Source organism: Lonchura striata, chromosome 2, assembly GCF_050655825.1.
Source record: "Lonchura striata isolate lonStrDom1 chromosome 2, ASM5065582v1, whole genome shotgun sequence".
In the NCBI taxonomy this organism is placed as follows: Eukaryota; Metazoa; Chordata; class Aves; order Passeriformes; family Estrildidae; genus Lonchura; species Lonchura striata.
This window is the reverse complement of record NC_140704.1, coordinates 111,671,416-111,690,203: the sequence shown is the minus strand read 5'-3', so window position 1 is coordinate 111,690,203 and position 18,788 is coordinate 111,671,416. Positions and strand designations below refer to the sequence as shown.

The 18,788-nt window shown below is 45.8% G+C and overlaps 1 protein-coding gene across 2 annotated transcripts in view; it reads right to left on the bottom strand.

Annotated features, from left to right (window-relative positions):
- Positions 1–9,618: 9,618 nt before the first annotated feature.
- The window catches only part of TAF4B (TATA-box binding protein associated factor 4b), a 76,956-nt gene continuing 67,786 nt past the window's right edge, over positions 9,619–18,788 (bottom strand). The window contains exon 15 of one of the 2 annotated variants that reach the window (XM_085572030.1): positions 9,619–16,902. In XM_085572030.1, coding sequence (XP_085428156.1) covers positions 16,738–16,902 — 165 coding nt within the window. In that variant the 3' untranslated portion in view covers positions 9,619–16,737. The remainder of the gene's footprint in view (positions 16,903–18,788) is intronic. The other variant, XM_031504021.3, reaches the window with a different exon arrangement.

The following is an 18,788-nucleotide window of genomic DNA, read 5'->3' as shown; positions in this document are numbered from 1 at the left end:
AGCCAGGCTGTCTGAGAGGAAATGTGCAATGATTTTGAAAAATCTGAGTTCTTCAAGAGTTCTCCAGTTGATCACCAAATACTACTAAATATTTCTAATTTTTTTTCTTCCTCAGAGTTGCACACCCTCAGTATGGCAAATGCTTCATGACTTGAAGCCAGCACAACAGCACTGGTATCACTGGCTTGCAACAACATCTATTTGAAGAGATGTTTTAAAGCAGTCTGCAGTGCTGGAAGGTGGCTTTTTCTGTACTGCTTCTAGCTAGGATGTGCTGATACAAGCACTCGGCAGCATAATTTATTTATTAGGACTTCATACAATTTTTTTCCCCATTGACACAGGATTAAAATTAAACATTCCTAACTGCACAAGATGAAAGTATAGCTTAGCTCATTCAGGTACATCTGCACCAGACGTGTGTAAGCAATTGCTCTCCACTAGCTTGATCATGCTTTCGTGTACAGGTAAAACTCCCCCAAGACAACTCACCTGAGTCAGATGCTCAGCTGAACTCTGACTGTCCCCAGAGGTGGCAGTGATTGGAATAGACCAGAGCAAACCTTTACAGACTTTGATTCTCCAAAGACTCCATCAACAGCTGCCATTGATACTAAGGGGGGCTGTCATTAGAGCTGAGGTCCTTGGGAATGCACTGATTTCTCAGTCCCATTATTTCACCTGCTGAGCACAGTGCTGCACCCACATGCAGTGAAGCTCAATAAGTCACCTCTACGAGCTGCTGGAGAGGAGATGCATTCCCAAGCCATGCAGCTGCCTGGCTGCTAAGCATTGGAGGCACAAGACAGCCACCATCAGCATGGCCTGTGGTCACTTGGGCTGACTCCACTTCACTTTAAGACTTTGCTCATACCAGTTACCAAGTCTGAGGCTAAGGGAAGTGGTGGTACCATGATGCTGCCTCTCCCAGAGAGAGTCCAGGCAGACAGAAAATTGTCTAGCTTAGTGTCTTGCTGCTCGTGCACAGCAACATCTCACAGGGTGGCACTGTGCGGAGCCAAAATCCTAAGAGCAGCCCTTGAGACCCCCAGGACCCAGGAGAGGGAAAGGAAAAGCATCCCCCGCCAAAGATCCATTGTCAGGGAGGCAGCTGCTGTGGGTACTGAGAGAAGATCAGATGCCTGCAAAAACCCAGATGGCAGGGAAGGCATCAGATGCAGAATAAAAGGTCTCTCTGCACCCAGTCACTTCCATGGGGACCTGGTTGACCCAGCCCTAACAAACCCTGCTGGGCCAGACTCTGGTCCTGCAAGCAGGTTGCATTCTGCCTCTCAGTCAATAAAGTTTCTCCTGCTACATCAAGCACTTCTATCCCAGTGTCTGGGCTGACACGCATGAGTTTGAGGTTCCAACATGACAGATAGGGAAAAAGAACTCCAGAAGATACCACCAGCTTTTCAGGGAAGGAGTTTGCCTGCACATCTTGGGGTCTTTGCTGCCCTTGCACCTGGGGGAAGAGTGGTGGGAAGCGGTCACCCATCCTGGCCATAGGGCATGTGGCCTGCTGGCCCTTTGCTGGTGGATGTGGTAAAGGGAGGTCCAAGTCAGGCAGCTGATTTGGTAGTCTGTGGCATAGTAGGAGCATACATAATGCAGACTTGCTTGAATTGAGTGGACTCTGTAAAGGCCTTGTCAGGGATGCAAAGGGTTTTTCAGGAGAAAAGTGTTGCTTATGAGGGTCGCTAAGCTTTTCAAAGCCTGGAAGGGAGCACAGTGCTCTGAAAGGAGTGGGATGGACTGTGGTGGACTACTATGCCAGAGCAAACATGGGCTTCCAGGGAAAACAACCCCTAGTGTTATCTAAAAGCTGAATGTTTCCCTGGGAAAGATGATGAAGGAGAGATAAAATATACCTGGAACATCATTGCTGGAAATATCATTGAATGCAGAACTTGTTGCCTTTTACACCACCTACTTTGAAACCCAACCTCATCCTGCAATGTTTGCTCTGTTCTTCAGACTCCTCCTTTTGTGATAAGCAACATGTGTATTACTTTGTCCATTGCTCCTTGTGCATACATTCTGTGGTGGCATATGATGTGGTGATGACAGTGAAACTACCTGTTGATTGCCCAAGGTTTGAAAAGGTGGCCTGGAATGGAAACTGTTGTCACAAATATCTTCACACATGGGTTGGTTGGTTGGTTGCTTGCTTGCTTGGTGATTAGAGACTATGAATGGATGAGCCTGGGCAGTTTTGCTGCAAACACTGTGGTCCAAAGTTGTGCTGTAAATGTTGGGGGTGTCCTCATTCATGGAGATTAAACACTTGATAGGAGAAGCCACCATGTTTCTAATGATTGCAGAAGCATAAAGTATATGAAAGTACTTCCAGTGCTTCCATCTCCCCAGAAGTAGACAGAAATTAAAATGTACTCTAAGTTTGCACACACAGAATCATTAACTTTGTGTAGTTAGGGACTAGAGAGAGGGAGGGAAGGGGGATTTTTGGTAGGATTTTTTTTTGCCCTGGGCAAAATTTTCAACATTAACTAATTAATGTTTATAAAGCACTTTGCATATATAGTGCCTTTCATCAGGGGATCTCCAAGTATTAGATTATATTATCTTGAAGGCCCCAGGCCTGTGCATACTAGCCCTATAAAGTATTAGCCTTATAAACTTTAGTAATTCACTTCAGGCTTTTTCCTGGGTGTTTTTTTGGGTTATTTTTTGGTTGGTTTTTATTCGGTTGGGTTTTTAATCTTTCCTCTTCTGAAAATGTGCCGAGTATTTTGGCTGTGTATGTCAAAAGGTAGTAAAAAGTGTGTTGTCAGCCAGAATGACCATATGAAAACTTGGGGCTCCATAACGAACTTCTCAAATTCTCTAATTCCCAGAGCTGGGGAGTAGCAACTGTGCCAAACTAAAATAAACCCCACTCATCAAGTAGGGTTGAGGGGGAAGTATCATCACTGGTGAGGGAAGCAGCTCTGACATTTGCTCTGGACATTTGCTCTGTGGGAATAGGGAGAAAAGGGGAAGAAAGGGATACCCCTGATTTCCAGCAGCATCAGGAGAAAACCCCCTTGCTCCAGCTTGTGTGCAAGATGGTGGCTCTTCTGTATTGCATTAAGTTTCTGTTACTGGTGCCTGGAGGCTGGGAAAGCAAAGATGGGCTGAAATGGCCCATGTGGAGTGTGTTCACTGCTGCCCTCCTCCTGGGTAGAGACAGGAGGCAGGGTACCCCAAAGCCACGCCAACAGTAGTGAATCTCCCATGTTCTAAATCTGAAAAGGCTGCTTGGGTGTGGGCTGAGTGGATGACTCAAACAATTACTTAACAATAGCTACTTGCGTGAGCTGACAGGGATGAAGCCAGGTTCACATTGGAAAAAATGTGTGGGCATCTTGGCTTTAGCGAAACACGCAGGGAGCAGACTTGCTGCTGCTTGCAGGATCTACCAAGAGAGAAAGCAAGGCCTTGGGGAGCAGAAACTTGACAGGGACAAGGCAAAGGATGTCTTTGCCCTTACTTGCACATCTTACAGGTGGAATTCCCCCAGCTGAATTTAGCTGGATAAGGGCTGCTACTCTGAGGGAAAGGCTGAGCAGCAAATCCAGTCTTTTGAAGAGTCAGCAGTATTCAGAACTCCAGAATGGAGCCATCACTTGTGAGGCCATCTTGACCACACTGATGTGCTCTTTCATGAGTGAAAGTTCACAGCAAGCATGGGAAATCCCTCCCTGTTCAAAGGAGAGGAGAATTCAGCAGAGTGATGGAAAATGTAGCTACAACCAGACAGGTACTTCGTCACAGAAACAACCTGATAGCTCCTCAGAGCCTGCACACAGAAGAACTTTATGGGGAGCTTGGAACAGGCAAAAGTGCTCACTTGCTGCTTCTGGACTGACATTCCAAATCTCAAAATATCCACTCTGCATGTGACTCCCGAGAGGGAGACAGCTGGGAGAAGTGTACAAGGGGGTTGCGGGGAATGGCTCTCCAGGTAGCTTGTGGGCAGAATCCAGACATGGAAAGCCATATCAGGAAACCTAGCAAACAGGAATCACTCACCAGACTTGCAATGTGGATAAGAGCTTGGTACGCTAAGCTTTGCACCCTGTGCACTCCTGGTCCCAAGGAAGAGTGGGAACTCCACAAAGATCTGGTGGGTGATCACTGTGTGGACTTAGAGCAGCATTCAGATGAAGATCCAGCTGTAGCAGAGCTTCTGCTGGAAGGGAGCAGAAGCTCCTTGTCGTGTCCACATCCTTTATCCCTGGAGCCAGTGCTGTGGGAGAGTAGGAGTCTTGTGTTGGCAGATGTCCTAGGAAGCATGGCCCACATGCTCTGTTGATGTGAAGAAGAGAGGGTTGTGAGGGTCAGCTGTACATTGAGAGTGAAAGAGAGCAAATTTTTCCTGCCTGGAGACACCATAATGCAGAGAGCTGGCCTGGGAGCAGCTGAAGGTCCCACCACCTTGCTTCAACCAACAGCGTGGGTTGATGTCATCTATGTGATTGCAGTGAGCATTGAGAGGGACTTCTGCTCTTTTTGTCTCTCCTTCCAGCAGCCATGGCTATAGAGAGACTGAGGGAAGAGAAATCAAAGACACAACTACACTGTGATATGGCTGGTTCTGTTCTCCTGGGCTCCAATGGCGCTCTTCTCCTGGCATTGCTGTGTATGCTGGACACATTCTGCTCTTCAGTTTCCCCAGCACTTTATGCACTGTGTTTGACCCCTGCTGGCAAGTGTTTATTTATATTGGCAAATGAGTCCATCTATCAAATAAAGGGCCTCTAGTGAGGCAAGCAGGCATAGTTACGAAGGGTTGCTGCCACAAGCTGTCCATGTACATGTTAATCTTCTGTACTCTTTGATGCAGATGCTTCACTCATGGGTCAGGCTAATATGTCTGGTCCTTCAGGCCAGGATACTCCCACACTTGATATGCAGCAGGAGGAAGTGCTTGGTGCTCTTGGCATTACCTTCAACCTAGGGCAAGCAGGGATTAATCCACACTCATCAACAGGGAGCAAGACATTTTTCCCTTTCACTGAACTCAGGAAGCAGACATTGCTGCACCAGGCCCTGGGGAGCCAGGAGCCGGACATGAGGACTCACAGGTAATCACAGATGTGGTGTGAGTCATTCCTGCCCTGGAAACCAACCAGCTTCTGCACATCAGCTACCAATGCAAGAGCTGCAGCTCCTGTTAGATGTGAGTGGTTTCGCTGCCTGCTAGTTGCTCTCCACCTGGTTGGAAGTCACTGGTACTCCACTTTCACAGGTGGGTGGTACAAGTGCTTTAGAGCAAAATATGATGCTTGGCTTTGAAGGAGAAATGCTGTGAGGTTTACTCACTGCACAGCTCCACCCCTCACCAAAGCAGGTGCACTGCCAACTGCAGTCTTCAGCCTCAGCAAATCTGGGAGAACTGAGGCTCTTTGGTTACTCTTCCCATTTGCATGCAATTCCCTCAAACTCCTGAATCCTGTCCCTGCGACAGGTGATTTGCCTAGCCAACAGGAGCTCAGGAAGAGCCATGCAGCCTGGGATTTCCCCATGTTTCACACCAATGAGTCCTGACTGGTACAAGCTGAGATGTAAGAGCAACAAGGAGGCAACACAGAAGGATGAGAGTGGCTTCTGCTGGAACAGAAGAGATGTTGGTCCAGCACAGAGAAGCAACACAACCATGCTGGGCTTGGGTAGACCATCTCATGGTGCTGTCTAGCCAATCCCCTAGGGAGTCCTCTCCTGTGGAGGTCATGTTGCTCCTTCAGTGGGAACCGCTGTAGCTGAGCAGTTGCAGCATGACCAAAGAGCTTGCAAGGACCAACATTGTGGCGCTGACAGTAACTGAAGGACTCCAGAGGGAAACAAGAAAGGACTTGCAGCAAAGCTGACTCTGCAAGGCTAAGTTGGGCAACTGTAGTTTAGATCAGTTATAGATCTAGAGGCCCTCAAGTGAGGCAGGAGACAAAGTAAGCTTCCCTCTCCTGCCAGCACATCCATATTTGGAGGTGTGGGTGACGGCTGCTCCCTGCCTGGGGGTTCAGGCACCAACAAATTGGGCCACTTGGTCTAGTACAGAGGAAGTTTGCCACAGCAGTCCTCACAGGTTTTTGGGGGTTTTGGATAACTTTGTGGGAGGAAGTATTAATTTGTACTCCCAGATAAAAAAAGTCTCAGCTTTGTCTTAAAGCAAGCTCCTGCACAGTATGGAAAAACAATTTATGTCCCTCCAGAACAGGTGTTGCAGGCAACTCTCCCTACCTCAGGCAGTGCTGAGCTGGTTTTATGGCCCTGGCTAAGTACATCTTTGGACTATTCAAAGCGGCATCTCTCTCCTATTAAAGTCTGAGGTCTAAATAAAGACGCCTCTTCCTCAGCACCTCTCCACAGGGAGGAGAATAACCATGGTACACGCAGCTGTCGCTCCCCGCTGTTGCAAGGGGGGCACTGGGGCTTGGCTGTGCTTCCAGGCATCAGGGATACGAGGGAGCAGCAGCAATGCCCCACACTGGAGAGAGAGCAATGCAACGAGGCAGGCTTGGGGGATTTGGAGGGCATGACAACCATCTGAGGCTCCAGCAAAGGGAGAATGGATTTACAAGCATGTGTAAGCCTCAACTGTAGCCCACCAACACTCTCTCCCCAAGGGAGGGCATACAGCTTCCCCTAGAGCACTGAAAACATGGAGGGAAATACCCTTCAGGAACTGCCCAGATTTCATACTTGGAATTCAGACCACCAGTCTTGTGATTCCTGGAGATCTGATTCATACTTTTTGAACATGTGGGTTTGGCAATCCTGCGCTTACACTTACAGCCATTTCCCAACCCCTTATTTTCCCCAGAGGTGTTCTTACTTTTCCCTTTTTTTACTCTTGTACACATGAAATAAACTGCTTGGGGGTTAGGGGGGTTGTTACTGATAGCAAAACTCATCTATTAAATTCACAGTGAGTTTCTCACTAAATAACACCAAAAAAAATCCCCCACAATTTTACAGTCTAAACCAAACACAGCAGGTTGGAGCGACTCCTCACGGCTTTTGCTTTGCCTTGGGGCAGGATATACTGAGCAGGGGTTTTCTCCCCAAGGAGGAGAAGGAAAATGCTGCCTCCCCCACTGCAGCCATGCTAGGGGTGGCAAACAAGCCCTGAACCATTGTGATGGATGTGACCTATCTGTCCCCACATGCTTTTGTGGGAAAGGTGAGCTCCTGTCCCCCCCAGCTGCTCTGGGGAGGGAGGTCTGGGTACATGCAAGCACATAAGCTCCTAGGAGAGCATGTAAGGGCCTTTCCTGGGGTCATGAAAATAGGATGGTTTTGTTCTGGGAGATTTAATGTGAGATTTTTGGGTCCACATTAATTTGGATCAGAAAAAATTCCATTTTTTCCTCCCATATATTTCTTTCGTGCAGTCATAGAAAGGACTGTATCTTTATCACTGTAGATATCAACCAGAGGCATAAGTAATACCATAGCTCAAAGAAACAGTATTAATTATCCAAGCCCTGTGCTGAGCACCATTTGTATTCCCTCAGACAGCCTGCTGTTGGCACAGTGGAAGGTAAAACTATGAACCTATGGAGTGGAGACTGTTTCCCATTTTCTCTGAGAGCTCCCTGCCCACTTGAAGACAAAGCAGAATCAGGAAGCAAAGGGATAAGGGAGAGGGTTTGCAAAATGCCATCCTCAAATGCTCTGAGGTGTTACAAGATGTGACCTTCCAGTCAGTTTAGGATTCACAGCTAATTTCAGGAAAAAGCTTTGTTGTGGTAAATCTTAGGAAGGTATAACACAGTGCTGTCCTTGGTCTACATTTCCTCAAGCAATGGGCCATGGACATCCACAGATGGTGGCACATTGGGAAAGGGAACTACCAAAAAATAGATGCAGGGAAATCCCCAGTGCAGGGTTTCAGCTGCTGAGAAGTGAGTGCTTCCGTCTCATGGCATTCTCTGTGATGCTGCAGAAGCAAGTTTTTATTGGCATCACAGCAAAGCCCAACTTGAACGAGACATCTGAAACAGCTGAATAGCCTAAAAGCACTGCAGCTGCCTGGGACAGCTTGCCTTCGTTCTGCAGGAGGTGCACACAAAAATCTAGGGAAGAAAACTGCTCCACCCTGGCAGTCCTTCCCTGGAGAAGAGGGAACCTACTTCTCTGACACCTTGGAAAAGCAGAAATGACAGCAGAGACTTCTGCAGCCAGCACTCCTCAAGGCTCTCCAGAAATTACATTCAAGGTTTGGAAGCTCTCAAGATCGCAAATACCACAGGACTGACACTGCCTACTCATTAACAAAGATAATGGCAGAGAAGGTAACTGAGCCCTATTTTAGCCCTGTTCAATTTGATTTACTGTCTCAATATGCACACAGGGACCCCCAAGTGCTTCCAATTCCTTCCTGGACAACAGGTTTGTGATAAAGCTTTTTGAGCTCTCAGCTCAGACAAGGGGCAGCTGAGGACTTGCTTGTGCAGGAGACATCTCCTATGGAAGGCAATCAAAGCAGCAAACCTGAAGAAGGCTGAGAAGCGATGGCAGTCATCCAAGGGAAACAAGTTATATGAGGGATGGGGAGGAGAATCAGAGCAGCCATGGAAGCTGAAGAGGAAGGCAGGCATTTAGGCAGAGCAGAAACACCCAACAGCTGTAAAATATGAAGGTGGAAGCACCTGGTCTGGTTGTTGCTGGTCCATGAGCATTTCACTCGGGTTTCGCCTAAGCACAGAAGTTCAAGTCAGATTGGAGGGTGCCTGGATGCAGCAGACAGTCCCTCCCAGTACAGAATTCACAGAATCATCATAGCAGAATAGACGGGCTGAATCACCTTTCCTGATCCTCTGACCATGCTGCTTTTGATGCAGCCCAGGCCACAGTTGGTTTTCCAGGCTGCAAGTACATGTTGCCTGCTCATGTCCAGCCTGTCATCCACCAGAACCACCAACTCCTTCTCATCGGTGATGCTCTCAGTGACTTCTTCCCCAATCTGTACTCATGGCTGGAGTTACCCTGACCCCAGGTGCAGCTTTGCACTTGGTCTTGTTAAATCTCATGAGGCTTCTATGAGCCTACTTCTTGAGCTTGTCCAGGTCCCTGTGGATAGCATCCTTCAAGTGTGTCAACTGCATCACTCAGCTTGGTGTAATCTGCAAACTTGCTGAAGGTTCACTCAAACCTTCTATCTATGTCATTAATGAAGATACTAAATAACACCAGTCCCAATATGGACCCCTGTGGGACATCACTTGTCATTGATGTCCTTCAGGGTGCTGAGCCATTGACCACTATCCTCCAAATATGATCATCCAACCAATTTTTTATCCATCTAAGAGTTCATCCACCAAATTGGATGGACTGTTCTCTCTCTAATTTAGAGAGCAGGATGTTGTAGGACATTGTGTCAAAGGCTTTACAGACACTCAGGTGACATCTGTGGCCTTTCCGTTGTCCACTCCGGGGGCTGGGCCGGGCAGCACGGCGGCCCCGGGGCAGCAGGGCGGTGCTGGCTCCTCGGCCCGGGGCCAAGCAGGAGCTTTCTCAAGGCTGCCTCCGCCAGCGCAGCCTCTCCGCCCTTCCCGGGGCTGGGTCGCGGCGCAGGAGCTGCCGGAGGGTCAACCACCATCCATCGCCCCTGTGCCAGCCCCCCTGCCCGGCCCTGGGCTGATTCGGCTGCTCCCATGTGTCACCTAATCAGGAATCTTAAACCTCTTCTCGATCCCTTCTTTAAATCGTCCGTGTGTTTCTGGGGAAGAGGAAAGAATCCCCTAAAGAGGCAGCACACACTACCCGTTCCACTCTGCGAGGGCTGGGTGGCACCTCCCGGGCTTTCTTCCTTGGGGAATGCTGCACCTGGGGTCAGCTCGGCTTCCCCGTTCCCAGACGTGGCTCAGAACTGCTGAAAGTTGAGCCTGTTAAGGAGAAAAAGCCTGAAAAGGCAGAAGTCTAGCTCAGAAGGTGGAGGAGCCTCACCCAGGTACAGGGGACGTCTGGAAGAGTCAGGTCTCTGAAAAAGTTTTCATCCCTACAAAGTTTTTACTTAATCAGGATTACGGAGAAGAAAAAAAAAAAAAAAAAGGAAAGGAAGAAAGGAAGAGAGAAAGAGAAAGAAAGAAGAATCTAAGAGAGAGAAAGGAAAGAAAGGAAGAAAAGGAAAAAGAAAAGAAAGAGAACAAAAGAAAGAAAGAGCTCCTGACTCATTCTCTTCCCAAGACTGCCCTAGCCCAGGGCATTTTCCCTGCCTTGGGAAGTGTTGCGAAATTTGAGCTTGCCCTGGAGGTATCTCACTAATAACTGGATATCCTGGTTTTGTGTAAGGACATAGGCAGGACCTTCCCACAGGTTCTTCTTTACGGCATGGGAAAAAAAAAACTCGAAACGCTGATTTCTGTTCCAGCATCCTCAGCAGACTGCTGTGAAGGGCTGATTGCACACTTGAGGGGATCTTTTTCTGCAGCCATCCTCCCCAGCTCTGGGGCACCAACAGCTTCTAAGAAGTGTGGAATTTCAAAGGCAAAAACAAGCTTACTTTTAATATTTGCCCTCTGTACTTGACATTTGGGTCACTTTCAGGTTTTTTTTTCCCTGTAATAAAGAAGGCTAAAGCTTTCAAATTAGAAGCAAAGACTGAGAGCTGTGTGAGATGAGGCCTCTTTGAGCTTGCAACACCTGCCAGCCCGTCTGCAAAGGGCTAAGGAATGGGCTGGTGAAAGGCAGGGTGCAGAAAATTACAGACCTGGCCCTGACAAGAGGTAGCACAAGCCTGATTACCACCTCAGCTTGATGCAAGGCGGATGCTCACACAGGCTATAAGCCTCCAGCCGTGGTTTATTCACATCAGTAGAGGAAAACTGCTTCAGCTACGAGATGCTGAGTAGCCCACACTGTATTTACACATCTCTTGGTATGTCAAATGTAGCTATACATCTCCTTACTCCAGCCTCTTCTTTCAGCGTTGGGCCACCAACTCCCATAGACAGCATGTGGCCCATAGCCCACAGTAGCTGTTCTGTGCTGGTGATAGCACGTGCTACTGCTTCAAAGAGACATGAGGTGATAACAGAAGTGTTTTCCAAATTGTAAGAGACATGGAGTTAATAATGAAAATTGCATTGAGCAGGAAGCAACAATATAAAGATTTCTTCCTCAGTAAGTCTGCTTTGTTAAATATACAGTCTGTGTACATGTATTCACCTACTTTGTTTCGAGGAAGGTCCTTTTATGTCTTTTGTCTAAAAGAAAGGGTCTGCCAGATGCACATAAGTGTATCACTGAAGCTCCTGAAGAGGAGCAAGCTCTGTTTTCTGTTCTTTGTATGCATTCTCCTTTTCCTACCCTTCCTTCCTGAGACTTCCCGCTGATCAGCTCTTCAAGGGAGTCTTTATTCTCTGCCCAATTTTGCACAAAGGTATCAAAGGATTTTAACACATTAAAACTTGAAACCTCTTAAAGAAAGAAGATAATTTATCTCCTTCCTGCCTCTCTCCTTGTTGCTGGAGTTTCACACCTGGGAGCTGTTATAACTCAGTCTTTACATAGAGTATTTCTTTTAAAAAGTTACTCAGCCATCCTTATACACACAGAGTACATGTATATTCACACATAATTGAAAAAATACTTCCATCCTCCCTTCCAGCTTCTAAGAACAGAAATAAGAAACACCTTAAAATAACTGTAAATAATAATGCTGTCATGCTAAACACTTCAAAGTGGAAGAGCAAATATCTCAAGAAGCTTGGGGAACTACACATAATTATGAATTAGCTCTCAAAAACAGATACAGATGATCTGTCAGATAATTTCTCATTTCAAATAGATTTAAAAATACTGTTCCCTGTGATCTGGTAGAGACAGTAACTGCTTACTGATAAGCAGTTATCAAACAAAGCCTGTGGAGTGGGAGCGTGGCATGCCAAGCTGCTAAGAGGCACTTTATGCCTTAGCAGTACCTATGCAGAAGACCCCCACCTTTGGTCCCTCCCACCAGGATGCAGGGGAAGTAGCCTTCCAGTGACATTGCAAACAGGCAGAACTCTGGTGAAACACATACTGGTCACGCTCTGGGGCCTCAGTGGCATCCTGACACTCCTCAGTGTCCACTTGAATCACACAAAACAGGCTCTGTACCCTTTGCTAGTTCTGAGACACAAAGGTGGACAACGAGACACATGGAAGAGCTGTGGGGCTCTGAGATGGGACTGGGGAAGAGAATGGATGACCATCTCTGACAGGGTGTCCAGCAGGAACTTTGGATGGCTGCCAAGGAAACATCCCTTGGGAGATGGCAGGTACCTGCTGCTGTAAGGACCTTGTAGAAAACCTCTGACTGAAGTAGGACTTAATGGTGGAAGTCTTGGCCACAATGAAACACCAACTTCCTGCAAGGAGCTTCCCGGCACATAAAGTAGCAGCCTCAGGCTGTGGGCTGAGCTGTGCCACCATCTCCTTCCACTCCAGAATAACCATTAAAGTCCAGGATAAAAATCCTCCTTTTCCTCCCTTCTTCACAGCAAAAAACTCTTTCCAAACCAGGCTCCCCAGAAGGGGAACTGGGAAGCAGGGGCTCATGAGCAAAGTTATCAGCTTACATGACAGAACAGCTACAGAGAGCAGGCGATGAGTGACCATCTCATGCCTTCAAGAGAGGAAAGAAGAGGACATAGGCTATATAGACAAAGTTTATTCCTTCAATGTTACAAAGCCAGATGGGGTGCTTGTCTATGTTACTGAAGGCCTGCACCAATTGAAACAGTGGCATTGTGGCCTGCAGGCAAGCAGCCTTTGCATCCATTAAGGGAAGGACAAGCCACTGACACGTTGTAATGAGCCCAAAACCCAAAGTGTCAAAACAGACAGGTATGGTGTGCTGTGGTCTTCAGTCTGGGTGCTCAGCTTTGCACCCCTCAAAGGAGTAAAGCCTTCACTACAGATTGAAGTTATTTCCAGAGCTACAGCCACAGGACCTGGGATAACAATGGCATCCAGCCTTCACAACATGGGCAGACATCACGTGCTACATGCACAGGGAAGAGTGTGGAGCACTTGGCCTCTGAAACCCAGCAGCCCTCATTTGAAAAGCTGCTGGGAACACGCCTGTTTCACCAAGTCCAATCACTTGGACTGTCTGCCCCTTCAGGACATCCTCACTTGCTTTAGTCTTTCTCTCTTCACCCCAGTGATTACAAATGAAGAGGAAAGCAAAGAACAGAGCAAAGAAATGAACCTGGAGAACAGCTGACAGCACTTTTGCTCAGCACAGTGCACTCACATGGCAGGACACAGGTGCCTACAAAGAGAGGGGGCCTAGAACAACTTGATGCAAACAGTAGCCTTAAGCTACTCGTGTCAAAGTGTCCAAGAGAGTGCAATGGCTTTGAGGAATCATCCAGCACTGTCTCATGATCCCCTGCTACCTTCCTCATTAAACCTCGAACAAAGCTGCAGGGTGTGTTAGTGCACTCCAGCTAGGCTTTCCCATGGGGAGAAGGGAAAAGCTGGAGTCAAAGACAGTGCAAAGGGCTAGATTCAGTGCTAAGACTTCCAAATGGCAATAAAAGGAAAAAGCAGCAGTTGGAGGAGAAACAGTACTGGCCCCCTTTTGTCAGCAAGTAATACACGAAATTTGGCATAGAATGCTGCTGAGATAGTAGTAAAGAGCAAGCAACAACAGCTTTCCCCCCACAGGTGTATACCCATTTGTCTGAAGGTTGAGCACTTCAGTGGCAGGGATAGTTGCTCAGTGCAGCAGAAACAGCCACTAGGCTGGCAGGCCAGCTGGAAAGCAGGAAGTGCCTGGAGCAAGCTTTAGAGCCCTCTCAGCACCAGTGGCACAGACCGTTCCCCTAGGTCCCCCAGCTTGAACACGAGCACACAGAGAACTAAAGGGCAAGGGAGTATGATAGCAGGTTTTGTCCTCATAATCTTATGACTGGGATTTCAGTATTCCCATAAAGGGCAGGAAGAGTGGGGAAAAACAGGGAAGTGAACCTCTGGTGATATCTCCTTTAATTCCTGATGTGGCTGAGTAAAGCCCAGGTACTTCCTAAATGCCACTTTAGAGGACAGCTTTCTCAGAAGCAAAGCTGATCTCAAATGGGAGGCAGGATGAACTCTTGGCAAGGAGACAAATATTTTCAGTTTTTGCACCAAAGACAAAGCTGTCCCTGTCTGAAATTAGGCCCAAAGACTTGCTCAAAAACCTTTTCGAAACATCTGCTACTCCTTACAGTGTAACATTTTTGAATTTGAGAGATCTTTTGGGAGTGGGATGGGTGTGGACATGACACATGGGGGAAGAAGGAGCACACAGGGAGTCTACTGGTGAGAGACAACTTGCTCTGGCAGCAATAAAAGCATGTGATCTGCATCATAGGCAGGCCATAAAAACACCTAAATAATCCATAATCCTTTAGATATATCTATTTATCAATTATTTTCTCCAACATATTTCACTTCAGTATTGCACTACTTTCAAGAGAAAGAGGCAGGCCAATTTGCAGATGCTCTTGGTGGTTCTCCAGCCTGCACTTAATTAATTGTGAGTTGCTTTAAAAATAATTTAGGACAGTGCTTCCACAGCACATTGCTGAAGTCTGACACAGTTCATCCTTTTGCTTCCCAGAACATGTGCAAAGCTCTCACCGCTGCCCAGCTGTTAACAAAAACCCCCACAACCCAGTCTCCATGCTGAGAGCAGGAAATCAGACATGAGACATTGCCTTTTCTGCCCACCCCACCCATGTCCAGCAATCTTTTTCTCTGTCACCTATTCCTGTTTAAAACCCCTTCAAACAGGGATGTTCATAGTTAATATGTCACGTGAGGAAACCGTGCCAGCTCCTGCGATGGGCAGACAGCTGGGACTCGCTCTCCAAGTCACACCATCAGTCATGGTGCTGACAGCTTCAGATGCTGAACTTCTCACATCAGGAAACACAGTCACCAATTTATTATTTTTAATAAAATAATTGCTTTAATGCAGTATTTAAAATAATTTTTAACATCTGATCAATAACAGTACACAAGTATGGAAAATGCTGCACTTTACATAAAAAGTAAAGCTAAGCATTTAATAATACAAAACAATTTTGCCCGATGCCATCAATATCTTGCAAACTATAGTCAAAGTACTGCTTTTCTTATATATATATATATATATATGCTATATATACATATATAAATAATTTACAGTATTCATTTACTAATTTGTTTACTACTGTTCCAACAAAAACCAACATAACCAATTCACAACTTAATGAATTTGGTAACCATCTACAGTGGTTCTGACAGTGCAGAGTAGTTGTGTGAACAGTTGCTTCAAGTTTTGAAGCAGCATGCCAAGTAACCATAGGAAGCTTGTTTCTTGTCAAAGAAAAGAAGATTCAGCAGGAGGCCATTCAATAGTTGGTTAGAGCATGGTGTAAATCATGTTCTGTGTTCAATCCCTGTGTAGGCCGTTCACTTTAGAGTTGGACTCGATGATCGTTGTGGGGCGTCCCTTCCAACTCGGGATTTTCTGTGATTCCACAAATACAGTCAGTGTCTTTCCCACCAGTCTTGGGAAACAGCCATACTATACAGTGCTGTGTCATGAAAGGCAACGTTTGGAGCCTGGGGAGAAGGGTGACCCAGAGGGCTTTCCTTCCACCACAAGGCAGTCTTTACCAGCAAGTAGACAATCTTTGAACCTGTTCAAACAGTCTTTATAATCCAGAGTCCTCCTTCTCACTGAATGGGAACAAAGCAACTGCCTAAATACTTTCTATTTGAGAAGCTTCCCTGTTACACCACATTAAAGTATTAAAACAATATTCTAAAGCAGTGAATCCTGTGCTTTGCAAACACTGCTCCTCTCCAAGGAGAGTCTTCACCTCCAGAGTTTCAATGCATCTCAACTTTTTCCTTTATTGTAGTCAGAACATTTTTTTAAAATATCTTTCCATCTATGCTCAAGTTCAATGCTATTTTTTGTATCCACATAAAGATAAACTGTTCTTTCTGTTTACCTTCCCTTTTTAGGATCTTTTACTCCTTTTATTTTTAGTAACTCCAAATTTTCCATGACCATCCAAGTATGCCCTAACTACACTATGTGATGTACTTCAATTACAAGAATGACTGATTTGTCCTCCTTGCCTCAGTCATTTTCTCAGAGGAAAGGCTGAGGGCAATTGAGGCAAAGTGTGGGGTAGAAAGGACCCCTCATTCCTTTTGCTTGCTACTTTTATCTCCACAAATGAGCACCCAGTAGTAATTCTAAACCCAGAAAATTTAAGATATTGAATCAGACAGGCAATACATTAGCATGTTTACTGACTGCTGGTTCATGATTAAATACAGTTGCCATGCTATGCTGTGCCATTATAATGATATTTGTTTCCCTAAATAAGATTGGGTTGGAAGGTGGCACTACACATTGAACAGATGTTGCAGACTCTGGAGTACTGAAGCAAGTGGCATACATAAACTAGGGACACTTATCAAGCCCTCAGACCTTGTAAGACAGTTAAATGCAAGCAGATAGGTGCTTATCTGTGCAGCTCAGTGTTTTCACTGGTTTACAGACTGATTTAAGCCAAGTATTACTGAAAACCTTCCAGGTGCTAAGTTAGGTATTTAATAAAAATGTTTATCTGTAAACAAGAGTTATCCTTACAACGGATCATTTTCCAGAAACTGGAACTTCAAGACAGTGCAACAATGCTTCAGTGTTATCTTTGGCAGTAGACAGCATGGTGAAATGCAAGATTCAAATCACTTCAGAAGAGCATGGTACAAGCGTAGAGAATGCTTCATCTCCCTCTCTTGTTCCATGCAGAATATCAAGTCCCTGAGACAGACACGGGTTACTCTTGGACAGAGCATCTGCTTCGTAAGGCTAAAACCTGATGATCCAGCAATTCCATTGCTGTTCAAACCCTAAATGGGGGAGAGAGGAAGAAAAAACCCATCAGAAACATTAGAATTTCATGTAAATAGAAGTTTTAACTAAACTGGTTGGATTATACTGCCTACTTGTATAAAACTAGCCCACTGATGCTCAGCTTTCCACATTGAAAACCTTCAATCCAAAAATCCTTGCAGATTAGATACTGAGAAAGACAAAGCAAGCACTTGCCAGCTGATGGTTTATTTCAGTCAAAGCAACCACAAAGTTCTTTCTTCCTTTAAAATTATACTAATATGGTAAGATAAATAACTGCCATTTCACTGAAGTCTGCTAAACAGACTGAGAAAGGATCAGGCAACTATGAAGAAGGTACTAATACAGTACCTATGCAGAGCCCCACTCATGCACAGCTCTTACTACTGCTTACTCCAGAGGTTTCCATCTCTTTATGAGGAATACTGTCACTGTGAGTACACCCTAGGTTTAGAACGTGGCCAGGAGAAACGCATCCCAGCCATCATCTGTGCTCTGTCCTTTAAGAAGGCAACAAATACTCAGTGAAAGCATCCAGATATTCAGAACACTGTATCTGAACCTATCCACCACAGTCAGCTGTCTTGCTTGGTTATGAAAATACAATTGGTAGGAGATTATGATATTTAGTAGTTTTATATTCAATCTACTGGAATGAGCAACCCCCATGCTTTCCAAAATGCCCCAAGATTTATTATTAGGGGTGTGGAAGAGGAAGATTACCATGAGCTGCACAATAGACTGGCTACTTATCTTGGAGCCAATCTGTGCTGCACAGCCAGTCTCTTATCACTACTGGAGGGTTCTTGGTAATGAATGTAATTTGTACAAATACGAGTGCTCAGTCTCTGTAACTTCAGCAAGGCAATGCCTCCCAGCATCAACACCACTTGGAGATGGTGTTGCTTGGATGCAGTGTTAACTATATAAATTCTTACCCTAACACTCTCTGCAAGACTTCTGCAAAATGACTTTGCCCACTTTGCTTAGAGAAATCTGTTTATACCTCCCATTTATTAGAAATGACTACCAGTGCTGGACTACATATAGCAGCAAATGCTACTGTTCTTAGGGTGGAAACATTGAAATTTATTAAAAATATAAAGAGATTCACCAGAGAGCACATGCAAGCCACAGAAAACTCAGGGCACACTGTAGAAATAGCTGTATTTTTTTACAAGCAGCACGCAGGGTATTCAGCACCATTTCATTTGCTTTACAGTCAATACTATTAAACACTATGAAATGCCATCATTTGAAACTTTCAGTTTGTTAAATGGCTTGGAACAAATGCGTGCATGGGGAAGACTGCTGGCCACATTGCACAGAGGGCACTGCTGTCCTGGTAAGACACAAAAGGGTCACAGTTCAAGTTTGTCATATGACAACCCTGAAGGATCCAGGGAAAAGATAGCTCTGCAATGCAGCTGCCAGCTCGGGTTGAAAAGGAGGTCAGTCCAACAGGATGCAGCAGAAGGCCCGAGGCAATGTTATAAATGAAACAAACCCCAAGGGTCTTCAGTAACCCAACAGCAATGTCCTTTATAATTCAAAGAACTTTATTGAGGTGAAAGCATTTCCTCTCTAAATAAGTCATTAGACTAGAAGTCTTACCTTTAAGAAGACACCAAACAAAGCCACTCAATCCTGTTCACTTTTACAAAAAGGCAGACAGAGAGCACAGATCACCCAGCCTGCTTTGGAAGCTGCTGTAGCTGCAAGATGCTACAACAGGGCAGAAGTACCAAGCTGCCTGAGTTTGAGACAGTGTTATGGACTTGTTTATTCTTAAATTCTTACCCATCATGCCCAATGCAGAGACATAAAGTGATATTATGCAGTAATACCACATCCAAAGTCAAAGCTTATCCTGGGCCCCTGT